The following is a 16096-nucleotide window of genomic DNA, read 5'->3' as shown; positions in this document are numbered from 1 at the left end:
AAACAAAGAAACAGACTCTTAAATACAGAGAACAAACTTGTGGTTGCCAGAGGGGAGGTGAGTGGGGAGACGGGTGGAATAGCTGAAGGGGATTAAGAGTACACTTATGTAGATGAGCACTGAGTAATGTATACAATTGTTGAATCCCCTATATTGTACCCCTGAAACTAATATAACACTGTCTGTTAATTATACTTCAAGAAAAAGAGAAAAAAAATAGAGGAGACCATTCCATTTTGAAAAATTGAGTTTGAGTTGCCAATAGAATCTCCAGATGAAGATAAGGAAATCTAAGTGGAAACAGGATGAGAAGCTTAGGAGAGCCAGGTTGAGCCGGAGGAAAGACATTTGGCAGTCAGACTGCCGAAGGGGTTGTGCAACCAGGGATCAGATAAAATTGCTGACGGGGAGAGGGAAGATGAGGAGAGCAGCACAACAAGAGAACTGAGGATAAAACCTCAGGGCTTGAGAGGGAAGTATGACCAGAGCGTGAGAGAGAGAGAAGGAGCAGTGAGGCCACATGTCACAGCGTCACGCCACCAGGAGTTGTGCCTGGGGAGGGGTGTGAAGCACGGTTCAGGGCGCAGTCAAGCACTGAGTGAGGGTCTTGCTCTACCACCTGTTCGCTGAATGATCCACGCCCAGTTACCTGAGCTCTTGGGCTCCAGTGTCCTTACCCGCAATATAGGACTAACACCTCAGTAGTTGCTGTGTTAGTTTTTAAAAGTATTCTTTAGGGGCGCCTGGGCGGCTCAGTTGATTAAGCATCTGCCTTTGGCTCAGGTCATGATCCCAGGGTCCTGGGATCCTGTCCTGCATCTGGCTCCCTGCTCAGCGGGGAGTCTCCTTCTCCCTTTCCCTCTGCCCCTCTCCCCTGCTCATGCTCTCTCTCTCTCTCTCTCTCTCTCTCTCGCTTGTGCGCGCTCTCTCTCTCAAATAAATAAATAAAATCTTTTTTAAAAAGTATTCTTTAAATAATACCTTAAAATCACTCTTGTGAAATAAGAACCAATAAAACCAATAAAATGGAAGATTTGGAGTTATCTGGATTTCTTATAGCAACATACAGTATTTTAAAAATGTCTTGTGACCAGTATAAGATTGAGGACTTAGGAATTTTTTAATTACATGTTTTATAAAGGAATACACTGTCTTTTGTCCATCATCTTCTGAATAAAGCCCTTGGAATTTAAATATAATTTCACTGTCTTATCAAGTGTAATTTTTGGAGCACTGACTGTATACCCACCACTTTCCTAGCTCTTTTTACTAAGCTCCTTTAAGTAGGGCTTTGGGTTTCTAATTCTTAGGGTGTTTATTAAGCCGTGTTTTCTTTAGGCGTCACTAATATTCTTTTTTTAAATTAACATATAGCGTATTATTAGTTTCAGAGTAGAGTTCAGTGCTTCATCAGTTGCATAGAACACCCAGTGCTCATTACATTGCATGCCCTTCTTAATGTCCGTCACCCAGTTACCCCATCCCCCCACCTCCCTCCCCTCCAGCAACCCTCCGTTTTTTCCCTAAGGTTAAGAGTCTCTTTTGGTTCGTCTCCCTCTCTGGTTTTGTCTTATTTTATTTTACCCTCCCTTCCCCTATGATCCTCTGTTTTGTTTCTTAAATTTCACATATGAGTGAAATCATATGATACTTGTCTTTGTCTGACTGACTTATTTCGCTTAGTATAATACCCTCTAGTTCCATCCACCTCGTTGCAAGTGGTAAGATTTCATTTTTTTGGTGTCTGAGTAATACACCACATCTTCTTTATCCATTCATCTGTTGATGGACATCTGGGCTCTTTCTGTAGTTTGGATGTTGTGGACATTGCTGCTATAAACATTGGTGTGCAGGTGCCCCTTTGGATCTCTATGTTTGTATCTTTTGGGTAAATACCTAGTACTGCAATTGCTGGGTCGTATGTAGCTCTTTTTTTAACATCTTGAGGACCCTCCATACTGTTTTCCAGAGTGGCTGTACCAGCTTGCATTCCCACCAGCAGTGTAAGAGGGTTCCCTTTTCTCCTCATCCTCGCCAACGTTTGTTGTTTTCTGACTTGTTAATTTTAACCATCCTGACTGGTGCGAGGTGGTCTCTCATTGTAGTTTTGATCTTTATTTCCCTGGGCATCACTAATATTCTTAACAACACTAAGACCCTCAGCTTTCAAGGCAATCTTAAATTTATAGTACATAAGTTTTCCTAGTACAATCTATTGTGATTTCCCCAGTACATTTTGTTGAAAATACTATACTTTATTTCTGGGAGAAGCAAAATCATTATTATTTTCTTGGGAAACATTTGCAAATTTCTGTCTCAGAAAATATTATGCTGTATAAAAATTTTTCCGTGTCTCGCCATCATTGATAAAATGCATTTTAAGTGGCATTTTAATGTACTGATACTTTCCCTTTTCATTAAGAAAAAAAACAATAAGAAACACCTTTTCTTATCCTTTGTATTAGGGTAACACATTAAGAAAAATACTCCTGAATCGCTACTTTAAAGGAGACTATGGAGTCGGGATGAACGGACACCTGTCTGGAACCTACTGCAAATCTGCACAAGGGGGTGGTAAGACTGATCATTTTCTCATCATTCTGGGCTTCTGGTCACATGTCTTCACACTGGTGTTACGCTAGCATTTTACTTAAAATAGAACAAATACAAAAAAATTCACTCAAAAAGCACTATTAAAAACCATTGTACAAAATTTTGCATTCATAGCACAACTGATTTGAACATCTAATTTTGCTCTTTGACTCCGGAAAATAGTAAACTATGTCATAATTTCTTAATATGTAAATTAAGGACAAAAATAAAGCTAGTTTTCTTTTTCTAAGGTATTTATTATTAAGAAAAAATACTTAATTACAGGTGTCATACATTGAATAGAAAGCTATGTTTTTACAAACTTTTGACATTTTTTTAAACCCTAGCTTCTATGATATTTAATGCTGAAGGGAAAAAATTCCAATGATAAATAATATCCTAAGATCTAAGAATTTTATGTGCTAATAATGTCTTAATTAAGATTTACTTATTTCATTGTCCTAATCACAGGGAGCTTTTCTGGACAAGATTCGGATAAGATGGGGATATCAATGTCAGATATTCAGTGTCTACTGGATAAAGAAGGTGCATCAGAACTTGTCATTGATGTTATAGTGAACACCAAAAATGACAGAATTTTTTCAGAAGGCATTTTACTTGGCATTGCCTTGCTCGAGGGAGGAAATACACAGACTCAGGTACCTCTTTATCATGATGAACAATATGTTGGTTATTTGTGTTTCTTATTTACTTGTCATAGAAACCAAGGAAAGTAATGTCTTTTTCTCTTCGCTTCTCATGACTGTCTTAAAAAAAAAACAAAAAACCAACAACCTTGTATCACATTTTCCTTATAAATTTATTTGATTTACTGTAGAAAATACAGACCTTCACAAATTATTCAGTGAAGCAGAACATTCCTTAGAAGCTTCCTCTCTGACATTATACCAGAAATTCTGAATTGTTTAGGGAAATTTCAGGCCTACCTTCAGCAGATAAAAACAACGTTTTGACTCATCTAAGACTTAAATGTAAAAATAAATAAATACATAAACGCCTCACACCATCTTTGGCATTATAACTGGTTTCAATACCACCCCTCCCAGCACAGCCCCTCCCATTTACTTTTTTTAGATGCTTGGAAGGGCACTTTTACTTGATGCCCAAATCTCCCAGTGCTTATTACCCTGATGCCTCTGAGTAAGTGAATTTTCACTGGTCCGGGAAGAGAAGAACCATTTCATTTGTTCTTTCAGCTCAGGAGTGAGTTGAAAGCGGCCATTCATCTATTCTGCACTCAGGCGTCATCACACCCCCATTTCCAGAAGGCACACATTTCACTTTGAAACTCTTACCAAGTGCTCTGGGCTCCACCACTCCAAGGGCAGAACACCTAGGGGGGGGGGCAGGGGCCTGAGAGCAGAGTTGGGGAGTATTCTCAGAGAACACGCATCTTCCTCCCAGTCCCAACACTCGCTCACCTGCTCTTTCTGCGTTTGTCTTGGTTGGAGAAGGAAACTATGCTTACAACTAATTGGAAATTTCAGAATCCACTTCTCCTATTCAGGGCAAATGGAAGCCACATCTAATTGAAAACTAGGATAGTTCCTTTATTAATCCAACAAAGGCAATGAAAAACAGGAGTTTCGCTATATCCAACGGCAGGTAGTTTTAGGAAGAAAGGCCTCATGCACAGCAGATGTCACAGTGACCAGAAAACAAACCCAAACACTGATACTGCTTAATTGAAAAACATCTTGACAATTCTTGTGGTATTGAAGCTGCAACACAGATTCCTCTGAGGGAAGTTGGGGAAGTGGGTGGTGGAGGGATTTGTGTGGGTTTTCTTGGAAAGGGTCTTGTCTTCTACAACCAGATATTCAGTTGGGACTTTCTAAAGAAATTGTCTAGGCAACTACATAATGTGAGATATAGATTGTCCAGACAGTAGTGAAGGCTTTTTTTGTTTTTAATCTCTAGATAGAAGCAATCCTTGCAGTTAAAGTGCCTTCCAGATTCCTGTTACTGGACCACAGAGGGTCATCCAATGAGATCATCTTGGACCCTACCTACATATTTACATTCATTTATGTCCCCATATTGCTGCAGAATAAGCCAGCTTCTGCCAGAAAGTGCCTGTTCCACTTTCAAACTCCTGACAAGGTCCCTGCACCTCTTTAGAGCCCAAATACCTCTCAGCACTTTTTCATATGATGTTTCTGTGGTAGTTGCCACTGTTGATTTTTATTTGTTTTTGAAACCTTTTCTTTCTTTTTTTGTTGTTTTTTTTCATTATTATGTTCAGTTAGCCCACATATAGTACATCGTTAGTTTTTGACGTAGTGTTCAAGGATTCATCAGTTGCGTGTAACAGCCAGTGTTCATCACCACATGTGCCCTTCTTAATACCCATCACCTAGTTACCCCATCCTCCCACCCCTCTCCCTTCGGTAATCCTCAGTTTGTTTCCCAGAGTCCAGAGTCTCTCCTGGTTTGTCTCCCTCTCTGATTTTCAACTTAGGTCTTGGGACACCACTCTCCTCTCGTTTTACCTCCTGCCACTTCTTCTTAGTCTTCCGTGAAAGCTCCTCTTGATCTGCTTAACTCTTGAATCCTGACATCTCTCAACGTTTCTTTGGGCTCTCCTCTGTTTAGTTTGCTTGTTCCCACAGCCTGACCTCATTCATTTCTGCATCTTTAACTTCCATTCAATGCTGATGATTCTCTACTCACTCGATGCACTTCTAGACGCCACATCCAGTTGTCTTCCAGAATGTTTCATGGAATGTCCCCACTAGTACCTTAAACTCAACGTGTCTCGGACTGAATCCACTGTTGTTCTCCATCCACCCACTCCTTCTAATACTTAGCCTCCCTCAGTGATTGGCAGTCCATCCACACAGATGTCTGGCCAGAAGCTTAAAGCCCACCTTGACCTCAGCTAACTCACCCTCACTCCCTTCCTGAGCATCTCATTGAAGGCCAGCCTCTGATGATTCTGCCCTGCTAACATCTATCATATCCACATTCTGCTTTCAGTCTCTGCATAGCCAGCCCTCATTACCCAGGCTTCTTATGTTTTCTGGGCCACAAGTTCTTCCAGGAGGTATCCCTGATCCCAGTTTTGCGCTTTTCCAAATTGTTCTCTACTTTGCATGCAAAGGTATCTTTCCAAAAAACCACGTTATTCTCCTGCTTAAAGTCAGTCACTTGCCCTATAAAGGCAGAAACTCCCTAACGCAGTCCATAAGATCCTTCATGATTTCCTCTCTTCACATTTTCCTTTCTTTTTCCACCTCCTCCCTCCTCCATCCTCTTTCCTGTGCATCAGCTATACTGAGCTCTTCGTAGTTCCTCATACGTGTCGTGTTATTTCTCACATTGCTTTCTCCTCTAGGAGGACCTGACTCATGAACTTCTCTTGGAAGCCTTTTCCGATCCCATGTCCCACTAGACAGAGTTGTCCACTAATTCCTGCATGCCCCTGCTGTATCCTGCAGATGTCTTCAGTGGCCTTTCTGCCACTTGATTGTGCCTTTTCATGGGTGTATCAGGCTCTGTCTAGCAAAGTATGAATCCTTAACAATTGAGACCACGTGCTGTTCATCTTTGCGTCCCTTGTTTATGACACCATGTTTGGCCCAATAAATGTTGAGGAGTGATGGTTGTATGAATGAATGGTTTGAATCAGATTCTGCTCCCTTCACAAAGTCTTCCCCATCTGGCTCGAGCCTTGACAACCACTCCTTTTTCTGAGCTCCCATAACATTTGTTTCTTTAATATCCATTTGGCCCTCTGCCTATGCTATTTTGTTTTGTTGTTATTTGAACGACATTTTGCCTCTCCAATTAAATTTCATCTTTCTCAAAGTAGATCATGTCCTATTTCTTCTAGCTACAGTGCTTTGTCACCATTCAGCAAATATTTTCTGATGAAATAGCATTAAATTATTTTTGTTTATGAAAGCCTTTTTTGAAGATGGGTTATAACAATGTCATTTACTAGCCAGCCCCTATTTCGGTTTGTCAGTTTTCTACATCACTGTATAACCCAAATAGCGGCTATGTGCTCCCGTCTCTAAAAGGTCTCACTGAGGTCAGCTTGAATCCTATTTCTTGCCCTTGGGCAGTCTAAAACGCACTCCTCCCCGAGACTCCTGCCAGTCCCAGGGGTGGGGAGGGGGCAGCACGGGTTTACATTCTCACAGTGCCCTTAGGCACTAATGCTTGACAGCCCACCTTTCTAGCTACATAAGCCAATTTATATATGTAATATACATTATTAAAGATTGGTTGAAGGGGAGCAGAAGGGAGATACTTCTGTTATAATTTCAAACTGAATACTAATAATAACACTAATAAAAGTAATGCCTGCTAAATACCAGGCACTGTTTTTCGTGCTTTCCTTGTACTGACTTGGTTAATTCTCACAACAACTGATGAGGTAACTAACATATGTTATCTCATCTTACCAAAGAAGGAGATAGACAGTCTAAGCTCCTTACCGAGCTCACATGGCTAGTTACAGATAGAGTTAGGACTCAAACCCATGCAGTCTGGCTCCAGGGTCCATGCTCTTAACCACTCTAAACATCTCCTTTCTGAAATAACCTTCTTCCTGACCCTGGGAAATTTCGCGTGCTGATTCACCCTGCATCCGTGCACTAGGCTTACACCATCTCTCCAGTTCCTCCCTTCATTTTCCTTCTCTGCCTTCCCTCTTCTGGGTTCCCCCATCCTTCTTGGGGGAAAGTCCTTCCTCTGTCACACAGATCTGGTGACCCATTAGCCTTGGTTCCTGAAAAAACGTCAGAGTTTCCCTTTATACTCTGAAGCTTATGGAAGTAGTTTTCTAATCAAAAACTGTATCTTTCATGAGAGAAATCCTTATGCTGCCTGTTGAGATTATATACACACATATATAAAACATGCTTTTTATCTTTATTAAAGTCATACTGTTCAGCTTTGTAGTGCCCCAGTTTTAAAAAGGTGGAGTCTGTGTAAGTAGCCTGTTATTTTGAGCTTAAGAGGTTATTTTAATAAATTTAATGATTTAGAGTCAGAGAATCTAGATTTAAATCCTAGCTTTACCACCTACTACTTATGTAATATTGGGCAAGTCATTTACTTTACTAAACTTTATCTTAATTGATCTGTAAAATGGAAATAAGAATACTTATTATTTATCACTCAGTTGTACTGAAAGTATCAATGAGATAATGTATTTCAAGGAACTAAATAAATCATAAAACTTTGTTTTAATAGAGCCACAAAGTTCCTGTAACTTCCTCATTAATATATTGGAACCTCCTTTCACCTTCTAACCTGATTATATTGGAAATATTAGGGTATAAGCATCAGCTTAATTTGTGGGACTGGAGAGGTCTGTAAGTGCTGTGTTTATCCTTTGAATTAACAGAAACAGCTTCACTGTTTCACTGTAGTTGCTATGGTTACTGTGGCTTTTTGCCCTGCTTTCTTGAGGGGTTGCTAGCCTTCTGCTTAGAGCTTCCCCTTGTAGGTATGAAGCCGACTCCTAGGCTTCATAAATTGCTCTGTACGCACACATTGCCCATATTGAAAATTGCAGGACAGGCATCCATTTCAAGACCTGATGTCATTAGAGTCTTATCTGAAAGTCCCAGGACCTGTGGGTCATGGTTCCTGGCATTCTTTTAGGATAGCCTATGTACGGGAGCCAAACTCACCAAACTTGTCTGTTTATATTTATTGGGTTATGGTTCAATTGTACTTGATCTGGGAGTCATTGGTTTTCGTATGTTTTCTTCACACTGTCTCTCATCAAGGTTATATAACTGTCTTTTAATCAGTACAGTTACTAGAATTATTTTTATTAATTTTTTTACTTTATTTCTCTTGTATATATTGTGCCTATCCCATGATTTTCATATTAGTAACAGACAATTTCCCCACCCAGGACACATTCTGTCTTCTCTGGAGTGTATCACCTTTCCCATCTCCTACCTCTTCTGGATACTTCCATAAGTCACTAAGCAGACAGTGATTAGGCAGATACTTTCAAGGTTCAGTATTTCTACCACTCACTATGATATATTTTATCATCATTTTGGTGTTGAATCCTTTCTACATCATTATTCACTCCTACAGCAGAATCCGTTTTATACATTTTATGGCAGGCTTGTCCTAGACCCCATGCAAAGCAATGTAGCTAATGAAGTACCAAAAAAACTTAGTGCCTATCTATCAGTGGGTTCCTGTGAGTGAGGCTGCCATGGTAACACTTTCTAAATTAAATGTACTGTAATTTAGATAAAGAGAAAAATAACTCCTTGTAACTCTGTGTAAACTCACATTTACACAGGATGATCATTGGGTTAGTGGCTGTTTTCCACTCTAGGTGCCAAACTCAGGAGGGCGGGGATTGTGGTGGCTTTTCCTTTTCGTTCTATCCCTAGTAGCTGACAGGGCCTGGCACATAGTAGGCACTCAATAAATATGTGCTGAATCAAGAATGAGTTTATAGTAATATAAAAAATCAAGGGGCTCTTTGCATACAACTTCTTACAGTGCCCTTGTAAATTTTTAAAATAAAATCATCAGTAAGGATGAATCCAGTAACAGGAAAATATATTGGATTTTAGCGGAAAGTGCTAAGCAAATACAAGCTATTATGAGTATATGCTAAATAGTACAGGAGACTGGTAAAAAGCTGCTAATTTATGAAATAATAATGGGCAGCGCATTAAATGTGTGCTTTTATCCATGATGTTTATGTTTATTTCAAGCACACAAGCACTATTTTTCTCCTGTTAGGCATTAATATCTTAAAATACGTTTTCTTGCAGTATTCCTTCTATCAGCAGTTGCATGAACAAAAAAAGTCAGAAAAATTCTTCAAAGTTCTGTATGACCGAATGAAGGCTGCTCAGAAAGAGATAAGATCAACAGTGACAGTTAATACCATAGACTTAGGGAACAAAAAAAGGGATGATGACAATGAATTGATGACGTCTGGTCCACGAATGAGAGGTAAAGAAATATTTCAGTACTTGGGGGAAGAGAGAACAGAAGGTCACACAACTTTTAAGTGTCACTGATCTTTGTCATCTCACTTACCTTAGTCTCATTATCCCAACTGTGGTTCTGTGTACGGAGCTCCATTCTTAAATTGTTATGGCCATGGGGCTGACCCTGAAACGGCTGTGCAGGACCAAACTCAAACAAGGCATTATCAGTGCAAAGCAACTAGTGACATGAGACTATTTGGCTTCATTGTGGAATGCACGGTAAAGAGCCAATTGCCCAAACCTTTGGAGTGTTCGTGAAGTCCAGACTTTAAGAACAGAAATTACAGCACCGTACCCTAATGAAAGATTCTTGGTATTTGGAAGAACAGAGTCATTGGCAAAGTATATACAAATCATATAAACATTGAGGTTTTGAAGTTTGCCCTGTTTTTCCCACCTTCTTGTATTCAAGAATTCTCATACTTTATATTTATCGGAAAGGCACGAGCCCTTCTAAAATTGGCGAAGCATTAAGATCTTTTTTTTAAATGTCCTGTGCAATTGTAATATTTTAGTTGCTCCTTCAGATTGTTTTGGAGAAATTGTTGCACCTCGTGTCAAATGATTTTTAATTCAATTCTTAGAGAATTTGAGTAATTGGTTGTCTTGTTTTTTAGTTAGCAAAAGGAAGTTAATTCAGAAATATAAGAGTGCTGTTTTATTTCAGTAAGAGATTCATCATTACTTTTGAAAGAGGGAATGAAAGGGCAATTAACAGAAGCTTCTTCGGCGACGTCCAAAGCATACTGTGCCTACCGAAGGGAAATGGATCCAGAAATAGACATCATGTGTGCGGGATCGGAAGTGGGAAACGCTGAGGAAAAGTCTGCGGAGGAAGTAACGATGAGTCCTGCGATTGCCATCATGCAGCCCATACTGAGGTTTCTTCAGTTGCTCTGTGAGAATCACAACAGGGAACTGCAGGTATTTGTTCTACTTTGTGTAAAAGCTGAGAAGACAGCCTATGATTGTAGGTAACTAAATCCAAATAAAACTAGGGATGGAGGATGGGATAGGCCGGTGATGGGTAGTAAGGAGGGCACGTATTGCATGGTGCACTGGGTGTTATACACAACTAATGAATCATCGAACTTTACATCGGAAACCGGGGATGTACTGTATGCTGACTAACATAATATAATAAAAATATTATTATGAAAAAAAAACCTAGTGTGTAGTTTTAGAGAGATAATCAATAAAACCAATAGTGTTCTTCTGAGTTGGGAAGAAACATTTGCATCTAAGTGAAGAAAAATGAAGGGAAAATTCCTTTATGCATGAAAAAATCAGGCTCATATATTATCGTCCTTCGCATCCACAGCTCACATCTTTTTAGCCTCGGTTAGCATCATCTAATCCTAGTATTTTGGTATTTGTTGAGGAAGGTCACATTTGCCTCATCTATACCTTTTTCGTAGTCTTTTTTTTTAATGATTTGTTTGTTTATTTCTTAGAAGGAGGGGGACAGGGGCAGAGGGAGAGAGAGAGAATTTCAAGCAGACTCTCTGCTAAGCACGGAGCCCAACTCAGGGCTCGATCTTAAGACCCTGAGATCATGACCTGAGCCGAAAGCAAGAGTCAGATGCTTAATCAACTGAGCCACGCAGGCATCCCTGCCTTTCATGGTTTTATAGATACTGGGGCTTTCATCATTTCCAACTCAATTCATATATCTTGAGTGAGGATACAGACTATATTTGTATGCCTTCATTAGAAACAGTTAATATAGAAGAGGATTTTTTAGGACAGTAGAGGTTGATACCTTTGTAGATGAATATAGTCCTGGTGTTACATCTTCTTTGGGACATTTTTCTTTGTCAAGTGGACAGACTGAGGGGCACCTAGGAATTTTGGCCTTTTGTTTTTTGCATTATTTGTGCCCTGCTTATGTCACATGGCGTAACTACACGAATGGTGAAATCGTCTCTAAGAGCACATATTCAGGACTAGGGAGAGCAGAGTTTGAAGCTGTGTTCTCTAGTGAGAGCCTAGAGTGGAGGTGTTCTGAACTGGTAAGAGATGGTAGATTCACACAAATTGAATTAAATATCCTCTAAGGAGAGGGAAGCTCAGGAAGTCATGACTGGTAGAAACTGTGAGTCTTGTGGGCCACCCCACCACAATGTGAGAGGGCTGCTGCCGAGCTATGGTAGGCAAAGGCCAAAAGTATTACTTCCAGAGGGAGGTGCTGGGATGCGCCTACATGCTTGTCCTGATTCATTTGGTCTGTCCATGTAGGAGAGAGAGAGATAGTATCTGATCAAATATTTTTCTAATAGTGTGGGATCAAGCAATTTGGAAAATGCTCTTACAAAATAGTTTTGGGGCACTCAGGTGTCTCAGTTAAGTGGCCAACTCTTAGTTGCAGCTGGGGTGGTGATCTTAGGGTCTTGAGATCAAACCCCACATCGGGCTCTGTAGTCAACAGGGAGTCTGCTTGATAGTCTTTCCCCCTCCCTCCCCTTCCCCCTCTGCTCCTCCCCTCCACTTGCAGGCTCTCCCTCTCTCTCTTGAATAAATAGATAAAATCTTTAAAATAGTTTTGTTTTAATAGAATAGATGGTAGAATTATTCACAATAGCTAGTATGTGGAAGCAACCCAGTGTCCACTGACAGATGGGTATACAAAATGTGGTGTATGCGTATAATGGAATATTAGTCAGCCTCACAAAGGGAGGAAATTATGACATGTGCTACGGCATGTATGGTCCTTGAGACATTATGCCTCAAGTGAAATGAGTTAGTCACAAAAAGACAAATACTGCGTGATTCTATTTATAGGACATACTTAGAGTAGTCATAATGAGAGAGACAAAGTAGAGTAGTGGTTGCCAGGGGGAGGGAGGAGGGATGAATGAGGAGTTGTTAATAGGTACAGAGTTTTAGTTTTACAAGATGAAAAGAGTTCTAGAATTGGACGATGGTGATGGTAGCTCAACATTATGAATATATTTAATACCACTAAACTGTACACTTAAAGATGTTTAAGATAGTAAATTTTATGCCATAATAAAAAACTGGGAAGAAATCACACACAAAAACTAAAAAAAAAAAAAAAAATTGTGGAAATAAATTCAAATAAGTAAATTAAGTAATAAATTAAATTAATAAAAATAAGTAATAAGTAAAAATAAAAGTTTCCCTCTCTGCTTACCTTTCACTAGGTTTACTCCTCCAAAGAAATTACTGTTAACAGGTTGTACTTCCTTCCAGGGATTTTTATGCATATAGAAGCAAATTGATCTGTACATGTAAACTCTTTTTAAAAAACGCAGATTATGTAATGTTCCTCAAGTTACTTTTCATTTAGTTATACACTGTAGTACTAGATTTTGTTTATATCAGTATATATTGGAAGTACCGCATTTTTATAGCTTTGCGATATTCCAGTGTTCGGGTGTACTATTACTTGTTAAATCAGTCGCATTATGATAGCTATGGTATGGTTTCCAGTTTTTGCTATTATAAGCAGTGTGCAGTGAACCTTTTTGTAGTCGTGTGTGTGCATCGTATAGATAGATAGATAGATAGATAGATAGATAGATGTTATATATATATTATATGTAATAACTTAGGTAGTGTAACTGTATGTTAACTGACTATTTCAATAGGTGCTTCTAAGTTGCCCTCCATAATGGTTGTTTCGTTTACCGTTTGAAGCTGCACTGTTTATAAGGGGTCATTTACTTAAAAATTGCTTCTTTCCCTGATGAACTTCTTTCTAGTTTCTTGTTTCCTTCTCCTTTTTCTACTACTTTTTTTTTTTTTTGCCTTCTCCAGATAGTTATAAGATAATGACATTGTTATGAACTATACTGATAAATTTAGATTCTTGAGGAAAGAACTTAAGACTTTTTTCTTAAACCTAGGGGAGCTTCAATAAATGTGAACACTCTCTTAGAAAGAGCAATTCCATTCCACATTGCCATGGGGATATTTTTGAGTCAGAAAAACACACATAGTGAGAGAGCTGAAAGCAATTAGCACAATGATTTCTTTTAACTCCTCAGGTATATTTTCTTTTGCCTTCAGAACTTCTTGAGGAATCAAAACAACAAAACAAATTATAACCTGGTCTGTGAGACCCTTCAGTTCTTGGACTGCATTTGTGGAAGTACCACGGGTGGCCTGGGCCTGTTGGGTCTCTACATCAACGAGAAGAATGTAGTGCTGGTCAACCAGACTCTGGAGAGCTTGACGGAGTATTGCCAGGGCCCATGCCATGAAAATCAGGTAACCGTGAAAGCAGTTCTTCACGCAGAAGTATTCATGACTAATTAGCAAAAGGATCACACTGGTGAAGGAGCCAAGCTTTGTCTACATGTAAAAGATCTTTCTTCTTGCTTTGCCAGATATTTTTACTTTTCTCACGAAACTTACAAAGACTGAATTCTAGACTAGCAAATACTATGCCCTATTTTTATTTAATTTCATCATAAAAGAAAATTCCCATGAAAATGTTCCAGATAAAAATCAGACCTACCGAAAAGAGTGAAATGTGTTTCTTCACCGTTGCTCAGTTTTCATCTTTAGCGACTCTTTCCCAGGATTTGTGGAATACACTCCCTTTGGCTTCTACCACTCCACTGCAGTGTGTAGTATCCATTATCTCCTTTATACTCACAGTAAGCTTATGACAATTATGAAATAGGTCTTATTGTTCCCATGTTGTGGATGAATAGGTTCTGACTCAGAGATCAACTGATGTTCCGTGGTCTCGGAGTGACAGAATCAGTATGTTGTAGAGCCATTCTTAAAACTCAGGACTTTCGATGGGGTCTAAATAGAGTGCTCTTTTGACTGCATTACATTTTCAAGGGTAAAATTTCACCTCTCTCTTCCAGAAGGTTTGCCTGATTCCATTTTTTCAGATATCAAGGACACATTGTGGGCATAGAAGACAGGACACTTGAGTTAGTAAAGAGAGGGGAGTCACCCTAGAGTTTATTAATTGACTGTTCACATCCACTTAAGTGTTACAGGGCTATCATTGCAAGCATGGATTCAGCCTGGAAGAAAGAGTTTTCAAGTGGTAAACATTTCTGGATATAAATCTTAAAGAAGCCATTGAGCCGAAACATCAATGCATAACATAGAAAAGAAGTGAAAAAAAAAAACCCACGCTGCTTTTCTATTGCAAATTATGACATACGCACACACTTATGTATAATCATGTACACACATATGCATACATAGGTATGTAGAATAAAACTCAACAATTACTGACATAAAGAATTTGTAGTGAGGATACTTCCCCCCTCTATAATGTGCATGTTTCCTGGTAAAAGAGTTTGCAGATTTTGCCCTGGATTTTCCTGGATTATATTTCAGTCTCTTAGGGTAATGACACAAGAAAACTTAACTGTTGATTTAAAGTGAAGGAAAAATATACAGATTTGGAGACTTGGTTTTGTTGTTGGTAAAAAACATATATATCTACAATATCAAATACATATTCCCCACTTTTGGTCTTATAAAAGGATGAAATTGAGTTTTGAAATTAATTTACTAAGTCAGGTAAGCTCTAAAAGTAAAAACTAATACTAAAATAACATAATAAAATAGTGATCAGTAATGATAATAAATGTGAATCCCACATACTCTAAAAATATACTTACTTTGAACCCCAACCTCTGAAAATGTGTGGGAGAAAAGATGGTTACCAGAAAATTCCAGAAATGATCTGCAAATCGATTCCCTCTAAGTCTAGCAAGTGTCTTAATAATCAGAAGAACCTCAGGAAATGTGGAAGATGGATGGAAGACACCTTTCCTTGGTGTTGGGGGAGTAAAAAATTTTTTGTGCAAAGGGACAAATGAAGCCCATTCTAAAAGGTAACAGTCATTTCAGAGTTACCTTAAGTTTACTCTTTCTCATTTAACTCACCTGGGTTTCCCTTTTTCAAACCCCTTGACACTGGCTTCTGCATGGTAACGTGCAGTTCCACAAATTCCAACCCACAAGTTTCTGATTTTCAAGTTCTGTCCATTGAGTTAAGTTCAGGTTCCTAGCACAACAGACCCTAACCTTCAAAGCACTGATTACCTCTCAGGATGTTTTATAAACTTTCCCCAAGTCAGGTCCCTCTATAAATCATTCAGGCTTAAAGGAATCTGCAGAGCTTGTCCTCAACCACCATACTTGACAGATATCCCCAAAACATTAGAAGGCACCTGTCTTTCTTGTCTACTGCCCCCCAGCAGGTGCAGCAGCGTCACGTGTGGCTCACTTAGCATTGAGTAGCTGCTAAACTGACACACCGAATCAGTGCCAATGACATTGACTTACAAACCTCCGACACGCAGTGGGCACTCCATTCATAAATGGGAATATTCTCTTAGCCAGGAGAGATCAGATCATAAAATTCTGAATTTAAGGCATTCCCCTATTGGAGGGCATATTAGAATTTGTTGACGGAAAGGGTATTAACTTAATTCTTGAAATTCTTTGAAATTCCATAAAAATGCTTCATTTTAAATGATACCTATTTACAC

The 16096-nt window shown here is 39.1% G+C and overlaps 1 protein-coding gene across 2 annotated transcripts in view; it reads left to right on the top strand.

The window, feature by feature from the left end:
* ITPR2 (inositol 1,4,5-trisphosphate receptor type 2) overlaps positions 1–16096 on the top strand; it is a 477037-nt gene that overhangs the window by 307750 nt on the left and 153191 nt on the right. For both annotated transcript variants that reach the window (XM_045811874.2, XM_087855710.1), the window contains 5 exons: positions 2466–2574; positions 3064–3251; positions 9381–9564; positions 10270–10526; positions 13635–13835. In XM_045811874.2, coding sequence (XP_045667830.1) covers positions 2466–2574; positions 3064–3251; positions 9381–9564; positions 10270–10526; positions 13635–13835 — 939 coding nt within the window. The remainder of the gene's footprint in view (positions 1–2465; positions 2575–3063; positions 3252–9380; positions 9565–10269; positions 10527–13634; positions 13836–16096) is intronic.

This window comes from Ursus americanus, chromosome 25, assembly GCF_024610735.1.
Source record: "Ursus americanus isolate L20-20 chromosome 25, mUrsAme1.1.p, whole genome shotgun sequence".
Classification (NCBI taxonomy): domain Eukaryota; kingdom Metazoa; phylum Chordata; class Mammalia; order Carnivora; family Ursidae; genus Ursus; species Ursus americanus.
This window is presented reverse-complemented; position numbering and strand designations above follow the sequence as displayed.